This window comes from Calonectris borealis, chromosome 3 (genome assembly GCF_964195595.1).
Source record: "Calonectris borealis chromosome 3, bCalBor7.hap1.2, whole genome shotgun sequence".
Taxonomy (NCBI): domain Eukaryota; kingdom Metazoa; phylum Chordata; class Aves; order Procellariiformes; family Procellariidae; genus Calonectris; species Calonectris borealis.
In genome coordinates this window covers 24651957-24672178 of record NC_134314.1, presented here as the reverse complement: position 1 = coordinate 24672178, position 20222 = coordinate 24651957, and the positions used below count along the sequence as shown (strand labels likewise).

Here is a 20222-nt window from a genome sequence, read left to right as displayed (position 1 = left end):
TAAACGCAAAGACAAATAAAAATAATTTTAAGGTATTTTTAAAATGCAGGTTTCAAATTTACTGTATTTCGAATGTACTGTCAATATTGTAGCAAAAAAATGAGAAATATGTAGGAAAAAGAGTCTGAAAGACCCTTTACAGAATTCATATATTTGCACAAAATATATGAATTCTAAGGGCTGTGAGATACCAATTGAAATGTAATGCTTCAGATTTTTAATATTAAGTTGAGGTTACCGTGTCTAAAGCTCCAGTCCTGCACTGAATTTTGCTTTGGAAAGGGAGCACTTAAGATTCTTTGAAGCTGTTGTAATCAAAGACATATAGTGTCTCTCCACTCACTTGGAATCCAGTGGTGGTACAGACAACATACTAAAGATCTTTTCAAATCATGCCACATTAAGCTTGGACATTTGCTTGTGGCTTTTGCCCAATTTGAAAGCAAAAGGTACTGAAGAAGTTATTATCCTTCCTCTTTATGAAATGCATACTAGGAAGTGTAGTAATATGATTAAGAGACAGTCAACAGCTAATCAGTCATCAGATTCTCAGATGTACTGCCTGTCAGTGTGTTTTGTTAGAAATATATGGTATTATTGACCTGGGTTTCTTTTTGATTCATTTTTGCAATCAGTGATTATGTGGAGAGGAAATATCCATGGAATTTATTCAAAATGGATACATAAGATATCTACACTGATAAATTTCCTTCAGTATAGACAGCTGCCTTTATACATGCTCAGAGTTTGATAAAATGCAAAAAATCCAACAATTTATTTTAAGAGTCTAGTTAGAAGAGTATGAAACACTTCAAATATCAGTCTTTAGCTATTTGGCAAGTATCATTTGTAGTGGTCATGGATAGTAAGGGTGAATTTTAATAGTTGCTAGGGCTGTCATTTTGTCAAGATATCATGTGATTGGATAAACAGTTCTTTTTATGAAGTTTTATTTTGATTCTTAAAGCTTTACTTCTCAAATTGTAGAAATGCTAGAATGTAGAATGCTAGAAAAAGCTTAGAACTAAGTGGAAAAATGTCTATTTTCACTTGTCAGAAGTTGCCAGGAAACACTGGATGCTTCCTGGCCAGCAGGAGGGTTGGTTTCTTTTGGCCAACTTAACTGTTTGTTTAACTTAACCATCATATTTGAAGAAAGTCTTCCCCAGATTTTATAACAGCAAAGTATATGGAAGAAATATATATAACAGCAAAGTATATGGGAGAAATATAGCAATGTGTAGGGGGGAAATGAATGTTCAAGACATGTAGCACCCTGTAAATGTTTCTGACATAAAATCTTCTCCTAAGAATTTTTTTTCTCTTCTGTGTTTCATTTTAAATTAATATTAATATTGCAGATACTGTTGAATAAGAGAGAGTTTTTCTACTCTGTCAGCAATTTAGCCAAATATTTAAGATACAACATTTAATGACCTGCAAATAATTAATTTTTTTATATAGAGGAAAAATACTAATAACATCAAGTAAATGACCCAAATACATATACTTCTTCCTATAATTCATGCTTCATTTTATAGGTTTTTTACTTCAGATTATTCAAACTGCAGTTTCTGAGAAACAGACCTTTATTTTAAACCAAAAATGTTCCCTGCTCTGGTAACTTCACTGTTCACAGGTGCAGTAATATTGTATGCAGAAAAGATGTGGAGTCTAAAAATGACGGATAAAAAACTTGTGCTATACAGTATCTGGAATTCAGTGAATTCAGTTGAATATTCAGTTGATAATCAGTTGAAAATCACACACATGCTTCTTTCATGAAACAAAAGGCATAGCCTAAGACAGTGTCTCCTTCCAGGAATTCTTGACTTCAGAATATTATTCTCCTTTTTTTCATCATACCTTAAAGCTACTGGGATTTAGGGGAAGAGTCCATTATTTTTCATAGTCTTGGGGACATTCACTGAAGCACAATGTGAAGCATTATGAAGTGTGAGGTTATTTAAGAACATATATTGTAATGGACAGGTATAGTCCATTACAGGCTATTGTGTGGAAAGGTCATTAGATATATTGTCTTTACTGTTGTAAAATTTTTACTGTAACACTCCTTAGAACAGAGGATTGATGCTGTAACAGAAAAAATGAAGAACATAAGTATGGCCAGAAAGATTGCTGCTTTGTTTACTCCTTTCTTTGTTTCTTTTTTGCCCACTTCTGTTTAGTTCCCTCAGACGTGTTTTTTATAAATTCACTGTGGAAAGGGTTTTATGAATATTTAGGAAAAAGACAGCCTGCTACTCTCACTGTTGACTGGTTCAATACTACAAGCAGCAAAGTGAATGCCACATTCATTGAGGCATCCAACATACAACTCAAACTATCAGGTAGGTTCAGAATTTGGTGTTAAAAAAGCTGTTCTTTTAATTTTTTTCATCTGTTCTGTTTTGTTGTATTTTCTGCCAAATACAAAATAAAAGAAAAACTTTATGTTTTTACTAAAAATCTTTTTCTGCTTATTTTGCAAAAGGAAAGGTCCTAATGCAATGGTCTGCACAGAATTCAACCAATTTATATGTGGTCACCCATCTATTTTTCCGGTTACATTTAAAATAAATATTGAGGTAGGGTTTTTTTTATCTCAGACTGTTGGATAGTATTGATGTGTTGAACTCACAGATAATATTGAAGTGGCAGACAAAGTGTATATAGGCATTTTAAGAACTGTACCATTGAAAAGCTCCATTATTCAATAGTCATTAATATCTGCTTTAAAACAACACGGTCTTGATAATGGCAAAACGTAAAATAAGTACAGATAATTAAATAGCTTAGTAAATTATGCATACCTTTTAATCAACATCATGCATTCCTTTCTGCAAATCTGACTGTGAAGTTCTGATTTAGCCTCTGATCACAGCTATATTTGAAAAAAGCATTATCAGCTATCAGTGCCTTTTAAGATCACGAGTTCAGAGAGAATTTCAGTAATTGGCTGCCAAATAACAAATTTTCTTTCACTGCACTTTCAATATTTACTATAGCAACATACTGTTGTGATGTAAGTAAAATCCAATTTTTTCCAATTCAAGGAAATTCCAGGCAAGGAATTCTATCTGTATTCAGAATCATTGAAATACTGTATGAAAAGAAAAATATTCTTGCCCATTTATGTATAAAACTGAACAGTACAAACCCATCTTTGCATCCTGTTATCAAATACGATGTGGGCAAAAGATCATTAAAATAATATCCTATTATTATAGTACTTTAAATCTTGTTTTTTCCAAGATATAAAATTCTGTTATTACAGAATGTTTTCTACAAAATATTTTAGTTGTAAAGCAATATACTTAGCTTTGAAAGGATATTTGAACAAACTGATTGAAAAATTATATAAAAGGCATGTGTTACCTCCTTTATGTTAATAGGTGTTTACAAGAAAGAAGAAGCCCATTTGCTGTTGAAAGTTTTTCAGATTAAAGGACCTAGTGACATTTTTGTAAGCAAGTTTGAGAACGACAACTGGGCATTAGATGGTTATGTAAGTAACCAGACTGCTGTGGATAAAGCTTGCTGAGTTTAAAGTTTGAAGTACTTTGTGATTTCCTGTATAACTCTATCCAACTTTTTATATTACAAATAACGGGATATAGCACTCTAGATGTCAGTGTAAAGATCACATTATTTTTCTTTCAAAAATCTGTACACAAACTGCTATCTGCCACACTCACATTAGAATTTTTAGTTTACTAAGGAGAAGGTGGAGTGAATCAGCATCTTTTGCCATGTTTTTTCCTTGTTTTCTTAGACAAGAGTGGGAATTTTACCTTTAGAAATACTGTCCTTTTTTTGGTTTGGTAAATAGTTCACTGTAAAAAAATTACATTTAATCTTGAAGAAAAAGAGATTTTACTCTTTTCAGTTCTCCTTTGTGCCTCATGATGCTTTCTATGGAAAACAATTTAAAATCTGACAATTCAGTGGACTTCTATATCCATATACTAATTCAATTACATGTACACCAGTTGAAGAACTTTAAAACTCAGCAATATACATCAGAAGTTTTAAAGTCACTCCAGGTGTTATTTTGAAACTTTGCTTAATGCTGTTGCAAACTTAAAATGATAAATATTGTATAAGCATGGAGAGTTCACTAATATTTTAAAGGATAAAAGTGAAAATCTGGGCTCCATATATCTACTCAAAGTCAGAAAAACAAATGGCTAAACATTCTTATCTATTTGTTTCAGAAATCTTTTTTCTGTTTCAACATATTCTAGGTATCATCAGGGCTTGAAAGAGGTGTTTTTACCTATCAAGGTGACATACATGGAAAAGATTTTGGAAAATTTATGCTCCAAAGACAAGGTAAATTCATTCATAGAACTTTAACTTGTATAATCTTTTTGGGTCTTGGAAGAGTGAATTCAACAAATGACTCAGCTATCTAGCTGAAATAAGCATGTTTATTTCATGCCATTACTATTATAAAAAATATAGTGAAATATGCATATTTGAAATATACAGTTCAAATCCCAATTTAACTCTGCTTAATATGTTATTATCTCTTGTTTTTTAGTATAGCAACTTAATAAGATGACTACAGGATACTCTTAAAGAGAACGCCGTTGCAACTGCTTGTTTTTCTGTGAATGTCTTTTTGAGAGTAACAGGGGCGTCATGCAATGCAAAGATATTTTCTGCTCAAATGTATAAATTGCAGTCAGAATCATATAAGAAATTAAAAGGACAGAATCAATACTGATTTTAAGAGTATCATTTGGAAAGTGCTTGTTGCTAGTGAATGTTTTCTGAATGTATATGTATTTAGATAGAATTCTACTTTGCTGTCAAAAATATGAAATGAGTGACTGAGGTACATATTACAGCTCTGGATTCAAGTGCTCCAGCAGCTGGTGAAAAACTAGTTATTTTACTCATAAAATAACTTTGTCATGAAACCTAATAAAACATTTACTCATGAAATATTGAGTCATAAAATAGTTTTGGCAAATATGTAGACATCTGCATTTCCTGATCCTGGAACTACTGCAGAGCGGTCAAAGCACAGTATTGTCGTGGTTTAATCTGGCAGACAGCCAAATACCACGCAGCCGCTCGCTCACTCCCCCCGCCCCCCCAGTGGGACGGGGAGAGAATCGGAAGGGAATACCCCATTAGCCAGCTGGGCTGGCTGTCCTGATTATGTTCCCTCCCATCTTGTGTACCTAGCTCAGTCAGTAGGCACGGGAGCTGTCCTTGGACTAGGAGGGCACTTAGCAACCACTGAAAACATCAGTGTGTTATCAACATTCTCCTCGTACTAAATCCAAAACACAGTACTAGGAAGAAATTTAACCCTATCCCAGCCGAAACCAGGACAGTAATATATACAGCAAAATACAGGGCTGGGAGGAGGAGACAGCCTAGCCAATATATCTACAGCAGACTGTATCTACGTTTTATAAATTGCTTTGGTTCCATTAACTTCATTGGTGCTGTACCCAACGCCCTTTAAAGTTCTGCCAAATCTTCCTTGTATTTCTTTGCTCTATTAATTGCTGTAATAGCAGTTATCCTATGGATTTGCTCATCTTGGCCACTTCTCAAATTGCTATATATATTTAGTCACAAGGGGTGAAAACCTTACTCTTCAGAGTCTCAGCCTAAGAACTGCCAATTACTGAAGATGAATACAATCTCAGTCTTGAGAGTAAACTCTTGTGTGAGACAGATTATTTGTCTGCCTGTACTTTTGTGTAATCCTTACCACTGTAATATCTACGCTGCTTTTTTTTTTCTGATTTTAACAAGCACACTATAAAAGTAGAGCATCAAGATTTGTTCAAATACTTGTCTTATTTAGACGCCTTTGATATCTCAAAACAGTGAGAGTATGGTTTGTTGCTTTTGTTTGGGGGGTGTGTGTGTATTTGTGGTTTTTTTTCTTAAGTCAGGCCAAAAAAGATATCCATGATTTGCCAGATACCTAATAAAAGTTTGGATCCATGTGTTTTAGCAGTCAAATTAATAACTCATGGGGATAAATGAAGAACAGGCAGAATGACAATTCAACAGTTATAGCATTCTGCAGTGGATGTATTCTACGGTAGTGGAAAACATTGTCCGCATCACTGTTTAGAGTTGCAATATGAGAGCTCAGTTTGTATATTGCCAAGGCTAGTGAGGAGCCAAAGTGTCCAAGTTACACATGCATTCCTAGGCTGAGGGCCTCTCGTCTTCAGCTTTGACATCTCAGCAGAGAGCTTACTACAAATGCAGATACTGTCTCTTTTAGAAGATTTCTTTGTGTGATTGCTAAATAGGCACTGATTTTATACAGGTTGCTTGTTCTCTATTGAAGAACCTACAGCTAAAAGGAAACAGCAAATTTCCAGCCAACTCAGGTCATAATATTTGTCCATACCCTTTCATATTCGAGGATAACTTGCTTTGTTTTTTAAATCTATTCTGTTCATTAATATTCTGCTGAGGTAATGATCTTATATGTCCTCCAGCTGAAGACTTAACATATTTCTGTTTCTTCAGGAAATTAAATTATTTGCTGCCTTTACACTAAGCCAGAAGTATGCATAAACTATGCATGCACTGGTGCATACATAATATAATATGAAATTCTTCACCTGCAAGCATACTTCAAAGAACAGTATTTATTGAGAAATACTTGCTTGAGTGTGAAAGACCAATCTATTTGATGAAGAATTCCCTGTCACACAATACTAGAGAAAGACCAGGCTCAGTGGATATGCCTAGTTTTGGAACTTAATGACATGAAAACAGAAAGAACTTCTGTTTCTAAGTACCGTTTATCCTCTTTCAGAAGCAAATCTGTTTGCTTGTAGCCTTAGAGAATAACCCAAAGGGCAAAGGGATCTCTATTATTGATCTGTCAAAAGAATTAGAACTGTATCTGAGCCTGCTTAAAGGGCCCAATTTGCAACACCAAATTATTTAACCTGTTTTGCCAAGTAATCAGTCGTTGCTGGGGGCTTTTTGTTTGTTTTGTTATGTTTTAATAAGTTGGTCTCTAAAGGCTGCAAGTCTGCGGCTAGGTTCAGTTTCTGTAATTGCTGAGTGCCTGTGCCTCACCACTACAGTTCTAGAAGATGCTTATTCTAAAATCTTGGCCTTGTTCATTCCAATCTGGACTGTCCTTTAAAATTGTATGAAAAGGTGGCTTTGTGCAAAGAGAAACTTACTTCAGCAAATTATTATTTTCCTATATTTATTTCCTCTGGGGAAATACAATGACCCACTTCTCTTTCCTTTTTTTTCTTCAAAGTACTTTTTTAACTTGTCTAGATTGAGATAACAAACATTGACAAGAAATATGAAATAGGAATAATTAATTTGCATCTGTGATATATTAGATCAATGGCTGTGAAATACATGTTCATTTCTTGAAATTGATAAACTCTTAAAAGCATTGAACATCACGAGACATGTGAATTTTAAATTTCACTCTATAAAGGTGTCATCTTTCCTCTCCAGATCATTTCGCACAACTTTCATCATTCATGAAAAAACTCTACATCTAAATAGGATACTCACAGCTTCAGAGTACAAAATGGTTGTGCTAATGCACAAATAGATACCTAGGACTAATGAGATATGAGACTATATATTAATACACTCCTCATACCCAGTGAGGTGCCTAAAGAGTCTTTTCTATCCAGCAGTTATCAGTCAGGTGAAGAAGGTCCAGCTTCTGTTGCTCCTTGGAAGCCGCTGACTTGCTTTCTGTGTTGGTATTTTTTCTCTTAAATCCTTAAGCTGCTTACCATCTTTGTCTCAGAAATTACTCTTCTACCTGTAATTCTACTTTTCTTATCTTGCATGGCTTTTGCTGTCACACTTTCTCCCACTTCAGCAGTTCTCTTAGTAAAACTGAGCCATGCTCTACTGATACCAGAGAGATATAGAATATTCAATGACCTCCAACAGGAGTTTTGAGTACTAAGTATTAAATACGTGTCAGTTATCAGAGATAACTTAAAAAGAACTTATCTAAATGTAAGTTTGTGCCTAGTTTTAAATGTTCAGTTACACAAAAAAGTGTATATAAAATTTAAATTAACTTTAAAATATTCCATGCCAGATTTTCATACCAAGAATTGCTTATTATGAATTTCAGACTACTGTGTTCTTTCAGCTGAATTCTGATTAGATATTTTATAATTTTTTGCTACTTATACATTAAAATGTATCTATCATATGTGCCATGATAATAGCTTTGAGATATAAATTAAGAGCTCGTTGATCATACATATTTCTGTTTGTTTCAGTACTTGGTTAAAATTTTAAATAAGAGTTAGAATATTAATTCCAGGTTTTTGCTGATATAAACTGACTACAATGAATTTGATCATTACCATATTTTTTATTAATTAGTCCAACTAATTGGAAAAACAGCTGGGGATTGTGATACTAAAAGATGAAGACAGTGATAACTGCATGCAGTTTTTTTAACTTCTATAACTTCTTCTAATCAATAAAAATTCAAAGGAGCATTTAAATTAACATTTCTTAAACTTTTCTTAACTGTGGTTACTACTTGATTCTATCTGTCTTTAATTTAGATTGGTTAGAGAATGTCCAGTACCTGTGCAATACAATACAAATACATAAAATTATGCCAACAGGCATTCCACACCTTGAGTGTTGGGGCAAATGTTGGATTACTGAAGTCCAAAGTTTTTTATAATACACTGGTTCTACTTTAAACCAGTTCAACGTTAATTAAGATACTCCACAGTAGTGTGATAAAGCTTATGATCCCAACTACCACAGTAGTAGGTTTATTAATTTGAAAAGGTTTGCCTTCACCAGTTCTGCAGAGAAATATACAGAAGTCTGAAATGTGACAGAAGATTAAGGCAGTGAAAAACATTGCAGTACAGTATTTTGTCATGTTTAATGATCAAATCTGGCAATTCTGAAATTCCTAGGGGGGCTGTCTACATTTTAAAGGGAATATAATTATTTCTTAGAATTTAATACATTTTGTAAAATGAAGTGCACAAAATGTATTATAATATTAGCAATTGAAACATCTAAGCTTTAAAAATATCTAACAGAACAAAAACTTATTTCATTGCCCTTTTGCTTGAGCTTGAACTGCAAGAAATCATAGGAGAATTGTTTGCTTCTTTCTCAGTTTTGGAACTTATTTAGATATTTTAGTAGACTGCTGAAAGCAGTGCAATGGCTGTGACTACTATATAACTGGTCTGTTCCAGAGTCTTAAAAAGACTGACTATTGCTGTTGCCAATATGAGGGAGTCGTGGTGTTTGAGACAGTGTGTACTGGTGGGTTGGAGCATTTCTGAGTAGTAAACACCAGTGTCTCCTATTTTTCTCTACTATCATCAGCAAAAATATCGCAGAATAGCAAGACCAGATATCTGTCCCAGCCCCATCCTCACTGTACTTTCCCTCTGTCCTGGTCTCTCCTCCTTGGATAGGATCTATATACAATCATAGAATCATAGAATCATTAAGGTTGGAAAAGACCTCTAAGGTCATCAAGTCCAACTGTCAACCCAACACTACCATGCCCACTACACCATGTCCTTAAGTGCCTCATCTACACGTCTTTTAAATACTTCCAGGGATGGTGACTCAACCACTGCCCTGGGCAGCCTAATCCTGACCACTCTTTCAGTAAAGAAATTTTTCCTAATGCCCAATCTAAACCTCCCTTGGCGCACCTTGAGGCCTTTTCCTCTCGTCCTATCTCTAGTTACTTGGCAGAAGAGACCAACACCCACCTCGCTACAACCTCCTTTCAGGTAGTTGTAGAGCACAATGATGTCTCCCCTCAGCCTCCTCTTCTCCAGGCTAAACAGTCCCAGTTCCCTTAGCTGCTCCTCATAAGACTTGTGCTCCAGGCCCTTCACCAGCTTCGTTGCCCTTCTCTGGACACGCTCCAGCACCTCCATGTCCTTCTTGCAGTGAGGGGCCCAAAACTGAACACAGGATTCAAGATGCGGCCTCACCAGTGCCGAGTACAGGGGCACGATCACCTCCCTACTCCTGCTGGCCACACTATGTCTGATACAAGCCAGGGTGCCATTGGCCTTCTTGGCCACCTGGGCACACTGCCGGCTCATGTTCAGCCGGCTGTCAATCAGCACCCCCAGGTCCTTTTCCTCTGGACAGCTTTCCAGCCACTCTTCCCCAAGCCTGTAGCATTGCATGGGGTTGTTGTGGCCCAAGTGCAGGACCTGGCACTTGGCCTTGTTGAACCTCATACAATTGGCCTTAGCCCATCGATCCAGCCTGTCCAGGTCCATCTGCAGAGCCTTCCTACCCTCCAGCAGATCAACACTCCCACCCAGCTTGGTGTCGTCTGCAAACTTACTGGGAGAGCACTCGATCCCCTCATCCAGATCGTTGATAAAGATATTGAACAGGACCGGCCCCAGTACTGAGCTCTGGGGAACGCCGCTCATGACTGGCTGCTAACTGGATTTAGCTCCATTCACCACAACTCTCTGGGCTCGGCCATCCAGCCAGTTTTTTACCCAGCGAAGAGTGTACCTGTCTAAGCCGTGAGCCGCCAGCTTCTCTAGGAGGATGCTGTGTGAGACAGTGTCAAAGGCTTTACTCAAGTCCAGGTAGACCACATCCACAGCCTTTCCCTCATCCACTAGGTGCGTCACCTGGTCATAGAAGGAGATCAGGTTGGTCAAGCAGGACCTGCCTTCCATGAACCCATGCTGGCTGGGCCTGATCCCGTGGTTGTCCCGCGCATGGCTCGTGAGCGCCCTCAAAACCAACCGCTCCATGATCTTCCCCGGCACCGAGGTCAGACTGACCGGCCTGTAGTTCCCCGGATCCTCCTTCCAGCCCTTCTTGTAGATGGGCATCACATTGGCAAGCATCCAGTCGTCCGGGACCTCCCCTGTTAACCAGGACTGCTGGTAAATGATAGAGAGTGGCTTGGCAAGCTCCTCCACCAGCCCCCTCAGTACCCTCGGGTGGATCCCATCCGGCCCCATATACTTGTGAGTGTCCAGGTGGCATAGCAGGTCGTTAACTGCTTCCTCTGGGATTATGGGGGGTTTATCCTGCTCGCCGTCCCTGTCTTCCAGCTCAGGGGGCTGAGTACCTTGAGCATAACTGCTCTGACTATTAAAGACTGAGGCAAAGAAGGCATTAAGTACCTCAGCCTTATCCTCGTCCTTGGTGGCAACGTTCCCCCCCGCATCCAATAAAGGATGGAGATTCTCCTTGGCTCTCCTTTTGACATTAACATACTTGTAAAAACATTTTTTGTTGTCTCTCACGACAGTGGCCAGGTTGAGTTCTAGCTGGGCTTTTGCATTTCTAATTTCCTCTCTGCACGACCTAACGAGATCCCTGTACTCTTCTTGAGTTGCCTGCCCCTTCTTCCAAAGGTGGTAAACTCTCCTTTTTTTCCTGAGTCCCAGCCAGAGCTCCCCGTTCAGCCAGGCCGGTCGTCTTCCCCGCTTCTTCTTCTTGCGGCACATGGGGACAGCCCACTCCTGTGCCTTTAAGATTTCCTTCCTGAAGAACGTCCAGCCTTCCTGCACCCCTTTGCCCTTCAGGACTGTCACCCAGTGTCCTGAGCAGGCCAAAGTCCGCCCTCCGGAAGTCCATGGTAGCGGTTTTGCTGGCCCCCTTCCTTATTTCACCAAGTATCGAGAATTCTATCATTTCATGGTCGGTAAGCCTAAGACGGCCTCCGATCACCACATCTCCCACCAATCCTCCTCTGTTTGTGAACAGCAGGTCAAGCGAGGCATCTCCCCTGGTAGGCTCACTTACCAGCTGTGTCAGGCAGTTATATTCCACACACTCCAGGAACCTCCTCAACTGTTTCCTCTCTGCCATGTTGTATTTCCAGCAGACATCCAGCAGAAATCCCCCACGAACACAAGGGCTGTGAGACTTCTGCCATCCTCTGGTAGAATATTACGTCTGCCTCCTCATTCTGACTAGGTGGTCTATAACAGACTCCCAGCAGGATATCTGCCTTGTTGGCCTTCCTCCTCATCCTTACCCACAAGCACTCGACCTCATCATCACTACCATTGAGCTCCAGACAGTCAAAGTACTCCCTAACATACAGGGCTACCCCACCGCCTCTCCTTCCTCGCCTGTCCCTTCTGAAGAGCTTATAGCCATCCATTGCAGCACTCCAATGGTGAGACTCATCCCACCATGTTTCCGTGATGGCGACTAAGTCATAGCTATCCTGCTGCACAATGGCTTCCAGCTCCTCCTGTTTGCCGCCCACACTGCGTGCATTGGTGTAGGTGTACTTAAGCTGGGCTGCCGATTTCTCCCCCGACATTGGCGTGCGGTCCCTAGGCTCTTCTCTAGTGAGCCTGGTTTTATCCCCTTCCCCCTTCAAGCTTATTTTAAAGCCCTCTCGATGAGCCCCGCCAACTCATACACGAGAATCCTTTTCCGCCCGTGAGACAGCTGAACTCTGTCTGTCCCTAGCAGGCCCGGTGCCGTGCAATCCTCCCCATGATCAAAGAAGCCAAAATTCCGCCGATGGCACCAGCCCCTAAGCCACGTGTTGATCCGATGAGTTTTCCTGTTCCCTTCAGTATTCTTCCCTGCCACCGAAGGGATCGAGGAAAACACTACCTCTGCTCCCGATCCTCCCACCAGTCGCCCCAGTGCCCTGAAGTCCTTTTTGATCCCTTCGGGACTTCTCTCTGCAACCTCCTCACTGCCAGCCTGTATAACCAACAGTGGGTAGTAATCGGAGGCCTGTACCAGACCAGGGAGCATCCTATTAATGTCCTTAACCCGGGCTCCAGGGAGGCAGCAGACTTCCCTGTGGGATGGGTCTGGCCGGCATATTGGGCCCTCCGTCCCCCTCAGAAGGGAATCACCTATGAGAATTACCCTCCTTTTTTTCTTAGCGGAGGCAGTCGTAATGCGTGGGGCTGACTGACTCGCCTCGGGCAACCCCCTGGATGGGCCTTCATCTGCATCCTCATTTGTCTGGCCCTCAAGTTCCAGAGCCCCGTATCTGTTGTGTAAGGGCAACTGGGAAGGTTGGGGTGAGGGAGGCTGGGTGGGGATTCACCTGGCGCCCCGAGCAGGGACCTGTGTCCATTTCCCCCCCATCTCCTAGGTCCCCTCCTGCCTGGTGGCAAGAGGGCAGGGGATCTTCTGCTTCTTGTGGAGCCTCCATGTGCTGCCCTTGCCTCAGGGATGGTAGGGTGCGGCTCCACCAATCTATCTGCCTCTCACACTCCCTGATACTCCTTAACCTCTCCACTTCCTCCTTCAGCTCTGCCACCAGGCTGAGCAGATCATCCACCTGGTCACAGCGCACACAGGCGTTGTCTCTGCTGCCCTCCTGTTCAAGTGACAGGCTTCTTTCTGAAGAGCTGTGAGTTCAAACAGGCAACAAAGAGTTGGCTCTCAAAATATATGGGGTTTTTCCATAAAAATTTTCTGTTTTTTTCACTATAAAATTATTTTTCATCCTCCACAATTTGAATTGTCAAGTTGACCACCTATTTAATCAATTTAACAACGTCTCTTTTTATACTGATGGAAAAATGTGTTCCACAAAATGCCTTACAGTCCTGGTTATCTGCTTGTCGACAACAGGAACCCACTGAGGCCATGCCACAGGCGACCACCTTTGCATTCTCTGCACCTCAGTTTTATCCCAGTGCAAACGCAGTTGCCACAGGCTTTAAAACATGCTCATGTCTCACCCCTAAAAGGGGGTTGTAAAGCAGCCAGGACATGCACAAAAGTGCACAGACTTAGGAGTGCTATTGAGCCGAGCAGAACCATTGTGGTTTATTGCAGTTACTTCAGTCCTCTTCCTTTTCCATGTCTGATGTGGTCTTGCATTTCTTGTTGTTTCTCTGCTGAATATTCAGGCTGCAAGCATAGAATACTTTTAGCAGTATTAACAATTTTTTTTTTGTAGAAGGTAAATGGCTTAATTTTATTCAAGTAGTGACTCATGAGGGGTGTAGTTCATAGTTATTTTACTTGCTGAATATGTTTTCAAATAATTTTGATACTTATTGATTGGTATTAATAAGTGGTATTAACAAGATTTATGTTATGATACTCCATGCTATTTATTTCATGTTTTTAAATAGAATCATTTTATCAAGACACCATTTTCTTTCATTCTTGAATAAAAAGAGAACTGTGAGATAGAAAACCTGGGAATTTTATTTCTGCCCTTTTTGTTTCATTTCAGGTCCTTTAAGTGCAGACACAGACCTTTCAAATCACTATTACGGTACAAACAGCAGTTCTGTTGCAGCTGCCATCCTGGTACCATTCTTTGCTCTAATATTATCAGGGTTTGCATTTTACCTCTACAAACACAGGTATTGTAAATGTTATTTATTCAGTAACTTAATAAGCTTTTTGTTTTAATTTTGATAGGTAAGTGTAACTAAAGAACACAATGCTAAAGCTTTCAAGAATATCTTTACTCTAGAAAGACAAATATTTCTAAGTATTCCCAAGAAGGGGTTCAGGGCAGGGCAGTTCTTAATGGTGAACAATTTAAAAAATGAGTCACTGTGTTAAGGAGTAAAGACCTATAAACCTTCTTGGTTCGTTAGGCTGAATCAGATTGAAATCTCAGGTCACATGTTTTATTCTTTCATTTTAATGCTTTATTAAATTGAATGTATGCTGCTGCTTTCAAAATGCTTACGAGTATTTATTATACAATCTGCAAAATCCATAAATCCCACAAGGGAAAAGCCCATAATGAGACTACTTACAGTACATGCTGAATAAGCTAGTGGATACTACTAGAATTGGCATCACTTCAGCTCATATGAAACTTTTATATGTCATTAGATAACAGAATAAATCCAACCATCTTGTCTGAAATTTGGTTTAAAAGCTGATATCTCTGTATCTTTTGAACATTTGTTCCTTCTGAGTGCTATTTGGCCAGAGCTTTCAGGAACAATTCTTATTTTTTTTGTATTGAGCTACAATACTCTCTGGCCTCCTTGTGTTATTTGCAGTTTGCAAAATGATGTTTTACAGAAATGCTGATTTTTAATAACACGCTTTTAAAACTTTTATTCTATAACAGGATACCAAGAGTATTTTGTGATTGTAAGAAATTACATAGACAAACTGCAAACTGAAGTCCACCATTGCCCTGTGATGGACTGGACTGTCTACCTACCTCAGCATTAAATGATTTGGGAAAATGAAATTGCAGTGGGACTTGAACTTGTGAACTCCAGTTAAAACGATACATGTTCTGAAATGTAATATAGCCTTTTGTTGAAAAGACTGCTCAGAAAGAGCTGTGAACTGCCTCAGAACATGTTATTGTAAGATGCCTTTCTGATGCCTACAGATCTGCATTCTCAGATAGCTCCTGTTCTGCAATGGGGGGAAACTAAACAGCAGCATGAAAGCACAGGCATTCAGACTGGGTGAAGAGATGGAATGTAAAGGGAATATTGCTGTCCCTTTGCTCTTAGAAAGAGGAGGGAAACTCTAAGAAAAAAATAATGAAACTGTATTGTGACATAGGGTTACATTTTATAGTTTATTCTATGAAGTTTGTTATGTCCTACATAAGCAGAGGAGATTCTGTTTTCTATTTATTATAAATATATATTTAAGAGATATAAAACTTAGTCTTCAGACGAGCAGCTGTAATCATAGAATCATAGAATCATTAAGGTTGGAAAAGACCTCTAAGATCATCGAGTCCAACCATCAACCCAACACCACCATGCCCACTAAACCGTGTCCCTAAGCACCTCATCTACACATCTTTTAAATATTTCCAGGGATGGTGACTCCACCACTTCCCTGGGCAGCTTGTTCAAAGGTTTGACCACTCTTTCAGTAAAGAAATTTTTCCTAATGTCCAATCTAAACCTCCCTTGGTGCAACTTGAGGTCATTTCCTCTCATCCTGTTGCTAGTTATTTGGCAGAAGAGACTGACCCCCACCTCACTACAACCTCCTTTCAGGTAGTTGTAGAGCGCGATGAGGTGTCCCCTCAGCCTCCTCTTCTCCAGGCTAAACAGTCCCAGTTCCCTCAGCCGCTCCTCATAAGACTTGTGCTCCAGGCCCTTCACCAGCTTTGTTGCCCTTCTCTGGACACGCTCCAGCACCTCCATGTCTGTCTTGTAGTGAGGGGCCCAAAACTGAACACAGGATTCGAGGTGCGGCCTCACCAGTGCCGAGTACAGGGGCACGATCACTTCCCTACTCCTGCTGGCCACACGATTTCTGATACAGGCCAGGATGCCGTTGGCCTTCTTGGCCACCTGGGCACACTGCCGGCTCATGTTCAGCCGGCTGTCAATCAGCACCCCCAGGTCCTTTTCCTTTGGGCAGCTTTCCAGCCACTCTTCCCCAAGCCTGTAGTGTTGCCTGGGGTTGTTGTGGCCCAAGTGCAGGACCTGGCACTTGGCCTTGTTGAACCTCATACATTGGCCTTAGCCCATCGATCCAGCCTGTCCAGGTCCATCTGCAGAGCCTTCCTACCCTCGAGCAGATCAACACTCCCACCCAACTTGGTGTCGTCTGCAAACTTACTGAGGGAGCACTCAATGCCCTCGTCCAGATCATTGATAAAGATATTGAACAAGACCTGCCCCAAAACTGAGCCCTGGGGAACACCACTCGTGACCAGCCGCCATCTGGATTTAACTCCATTCACTACAACTCTCTGGGCTCGGCCATCCAGCCAGTTTTTTACCCAGCGAAGAGTGCACCTGTCTAAGCCGTGAACCGCCAGCTTCTCTAGGAGAATGCCGTGGGAGACAGTGTCAAAATCCCAATGTTTGTGGTACTGCAGCATTGCGGTTCTGCCTACCTTAATCTTATTTAAATGCATTAGGTACTTTAAAAAGGAGATGTTACTCATAACTTAATAATTCAAAGAATATTCTTCCTTTTTTATATTTCCAAACAATTTCTTCCATTAAACCACAGTTTTTAGAGGGGTTATGAGTGTCATATTGTCATCAGAAAATTAACAAGTTGATTACTGATGTAAAGTAACTCGAGGTCACCTTTATTCTATTCAAAACAAAGGATGTTCCAAAGGAAAGAGAACAGAATCTGTGACTTTTAAGGGACTGTCTTGAAATTACCTTAACGACCAGAATAACAACATGAAATTTTCACAATGATGCAATAGTAGTTATGCCCTTAGAGGCTTTCTATATCAGAGAATTTGAAGGTCGTCTTAGGGGATGATTCTATGGATGTTTCTGCTGTGCGTATGTCAGATAAATATCATCTAATTAGAACCAGGGTTGTTAAACCTTTTTTAACAGAGTTTCTGTACCTTTTATCTGACAGACAGGGATTGCTTCAGGAATGAAGACAGCATCTCAGTCTTTCTGAACAAAATTAGAATATATTTAATTATTTACACTTAGGAAAGCTCCTAGTTAAGATTTCTAAGCATGTTTTGTTACTTCTAAAATGAAAATATGCAGAAAAAGACATATTTATGAGTAATAGAATTATTTGTAAATTGTCAATTTCCATTACTAACATCTTTCCAGGGGTAGTCTGCCATTCAAAACAAAATAATTTTCTAAAAAAGAGTTTGATTTTCAAGAACCCTTTTCTGAAGTTTTGTCATGAGACTCTTTTCTAAATTGTTTTACATTTATTAAGCACCAAGCATCTATATTTCATACCCCTTCGTTGACTTTCTTGCCCTATTTCAATTACATGTATAAAATTATATACCAAACCTCCTTTATGTATTTGTTTAGATACTTTTAGATGCTAAGATATTTAAGGTTAAAGTAGGAAAATATAATATAACAGGATATCATTTTACTGGATATATCAGAAAGTCTACACAATTCTGTTTTATTTTTTCATGTAATTATTGGCTTAATATGTTCTAACAGAACTTTACATAAAAATGTGAACATCCTCGAAGTTTTGATATGTTCTTCATGGTGGTAAAACACTATCCAAAATAGAAGACTGGTTACTGAAAGATAATTCTTTGTATCCTTTGATATTCAAATGTCAACATTTATGTGAATATTAGTTAGGATTTAATCAATCTGATTACATATGTTTGGACATTTAAAATCTCTGTCAAGGTATTTAGTAGTGTTTGTTACTGGAAATATTTATGGAGGTAAGCCGGCATGCTATGGCAGATCTATCTGGAATAACTGAAATTACTGACCCTTATCTGAAGGTTACTACCACTAACAGTGCAACATATTCCGGACACTTGCTATGTCAGTGCGAGAGTTGCCTGATTGAAGCTATGCTGGCTGACTTTGCACTGACTTAGATTTAGTAGTATCCAGGAGACCTGTTACAGCACTTCAATGGTGCAATGCTAACTTCCTGCTCTAGAATGGTAATGAATAGCTGATAGTAGCGAATTACTAAACCATTTCCTCTATCTCTGCTCGAAAACATTTAAGTCAATAAAGTCCGTGGGTGTTTATCTCATCTAAAATCCAAGATGGTATTGAAAGCTTGAATTAGTAGCAACTCATTCTCATTTTTCGATATATACCTAGTCATCTACTCCATTCGAGTCTTTTAAATTGACAATTTGTATTGATCTTCATCAGAACATTTGCACAGATGGTCCAGTTGCCCTCCTAGGTATACTGTAAAAATTAGTGTGGATAAAATCCCAAATCTCCTGGAAAGTCAATTAGAATATGCTTGATGGTGATCAAATTAAATTCATCAATTAAAGATGCTACTGTATGCTTGACATTAGTATCAATACTTTAGAAAAACAAGGATATATATTTGGAAATTGGTAAGGTGTTAATTTAGTAAAGCTGGAATAAGTGTTTCCACTCTGTAAGAATTCTTTTATGGTCAGACTAAAACTGAAAACGTCATCAGAAAATATCATAATTGTTACTACTGACAGAAAATATTATAAATGTTATGAGTTCCAACTTTACTTTTGTTTGTACTTTTGTTGTACATTGCTTTACTTTTGGCTGCCAATTTTGACACTAACAACAAGCTATGAAGTTGTCATTCTTTTGACATTTTTATAATGGAAAATGCACACCTGTATTTTGCCTACATTGTCTGTGTGCTTTGTAGCATCAGTTTTCCCATTAGGAATTTGTTTTCTTTTCTTTGTGCTACAAAAAATAACTTCCAGACAGATTTTGCTTACTTTTTAAGTCCCTGCAACATCTTTTATGCATCTCCTTTTATCACTTTTAGACACAGTCATGCAACTTGTGTAGACAGGATGGAAACATCATAGATAAAACTTGCAATAATTGTAGAATGTTTATTTTTAAGGGTTACTAATGATAACTTCCTGTCTTTTTTTCCCAGAACAAGACCAAAAGTACAGTACAATGGGTATGCTGGACATGAAAACAGTAATGGACAGGCTTCATTTGAAAATCCCATGTATGACACAAACTTAAAACCCACAGAAGCAAAGGCTGTGAGGTTTGATACGACTTTGAACACAGTTTGTACAGTGGTATAGCCTTCAGTGCCCAATATGACTGATTCATAGCCATACCTCTGATGGACAAGCAGTAATTCCTTTGGTGCCATATACCAGTTTCCCTTCTTCTCTTGGCTTTGCTGCTGTAATCTTTAACATCTTCTGTCAGCCTACATGCAGCTAAATTTTCTGGTAAAACGTGTCAGTCTTCTGGGGATCAGACAAAGAATATTTTTTTCATCTTAAAGTTGGATCAAAATGCCTGGCTGCATCTGCTTCAGATCAAGGCACACTTTAAGGAAGACTGCCAAGTCATGCCAATTTGTCATATTTAATGCCTCAGACTTTCATATTTGTTTGTGGCTGGATGCCTTTCAATGCATTCTTCTGGGCACTTGGATAAATCCTTTGAGTACTGTGACAAATGATAGCACCGCAGATTATCCCCAGGAATATTCTGAAGAAATAAAGCTCTCTTGAAGGAGAAGACAACCTTCCTTGAGGTTGCATACACCTGCAAATGCTTTACCATTGAAATCTTGCTAAAATTAAAGAAACTTACAGTGTATCTCATATATAGGGCAGTTTGCCAATTTCCCAATCAGCCGTTATATTGCAAAATGTTAATGCACAATTTTTTTGCACTAGAGTATTATGGATGACTGAGTAAGATATTGGTAAAAATATACAGGGTTTCTACACATTGTCCATTGTATATAGACATTCAGTCACTCTTTGCCAAGCAAACATTCCACAATAAATTTACTTGGAATATTGAATTATGACCCCCATTCTT

At 39.0% G+C, this 20222-nt stretch overlaps 1 protein-coding gene across 1 annotated transcript in view; it reads left to right on the top strand.

Moving 5' to 3' along the window:
- Nucleotides 1-19465, top strand: part of CSMD1 (CUB and Sushi multiple domains 1) — a 1311413-nt gene extending 1291948 nt beyond the window's left edge. The window contains exons 66-70 of the mRNA XM_075145187.1: nt 2190-2351; nt 3396-3508; nt 4248-4335; nt 14207-14339; nt 19306-19465. Of these exons, the coding sequence (XP_075001288.1) occupies nt 2190-2351; nt 3396-3508; nt 4248-4335; nt 14207-14339; nt 19306-19465 (656 nt within the window). The remainder of the gene's footprint in view (nt 1-2189; nt 2352-3395; nt 3509-4247; nt 4336-14206; nt 14340-19305) is intronic.
- The last annotated feature ends 757 nt before the right edge of the window (nt 19466-20222 follow it).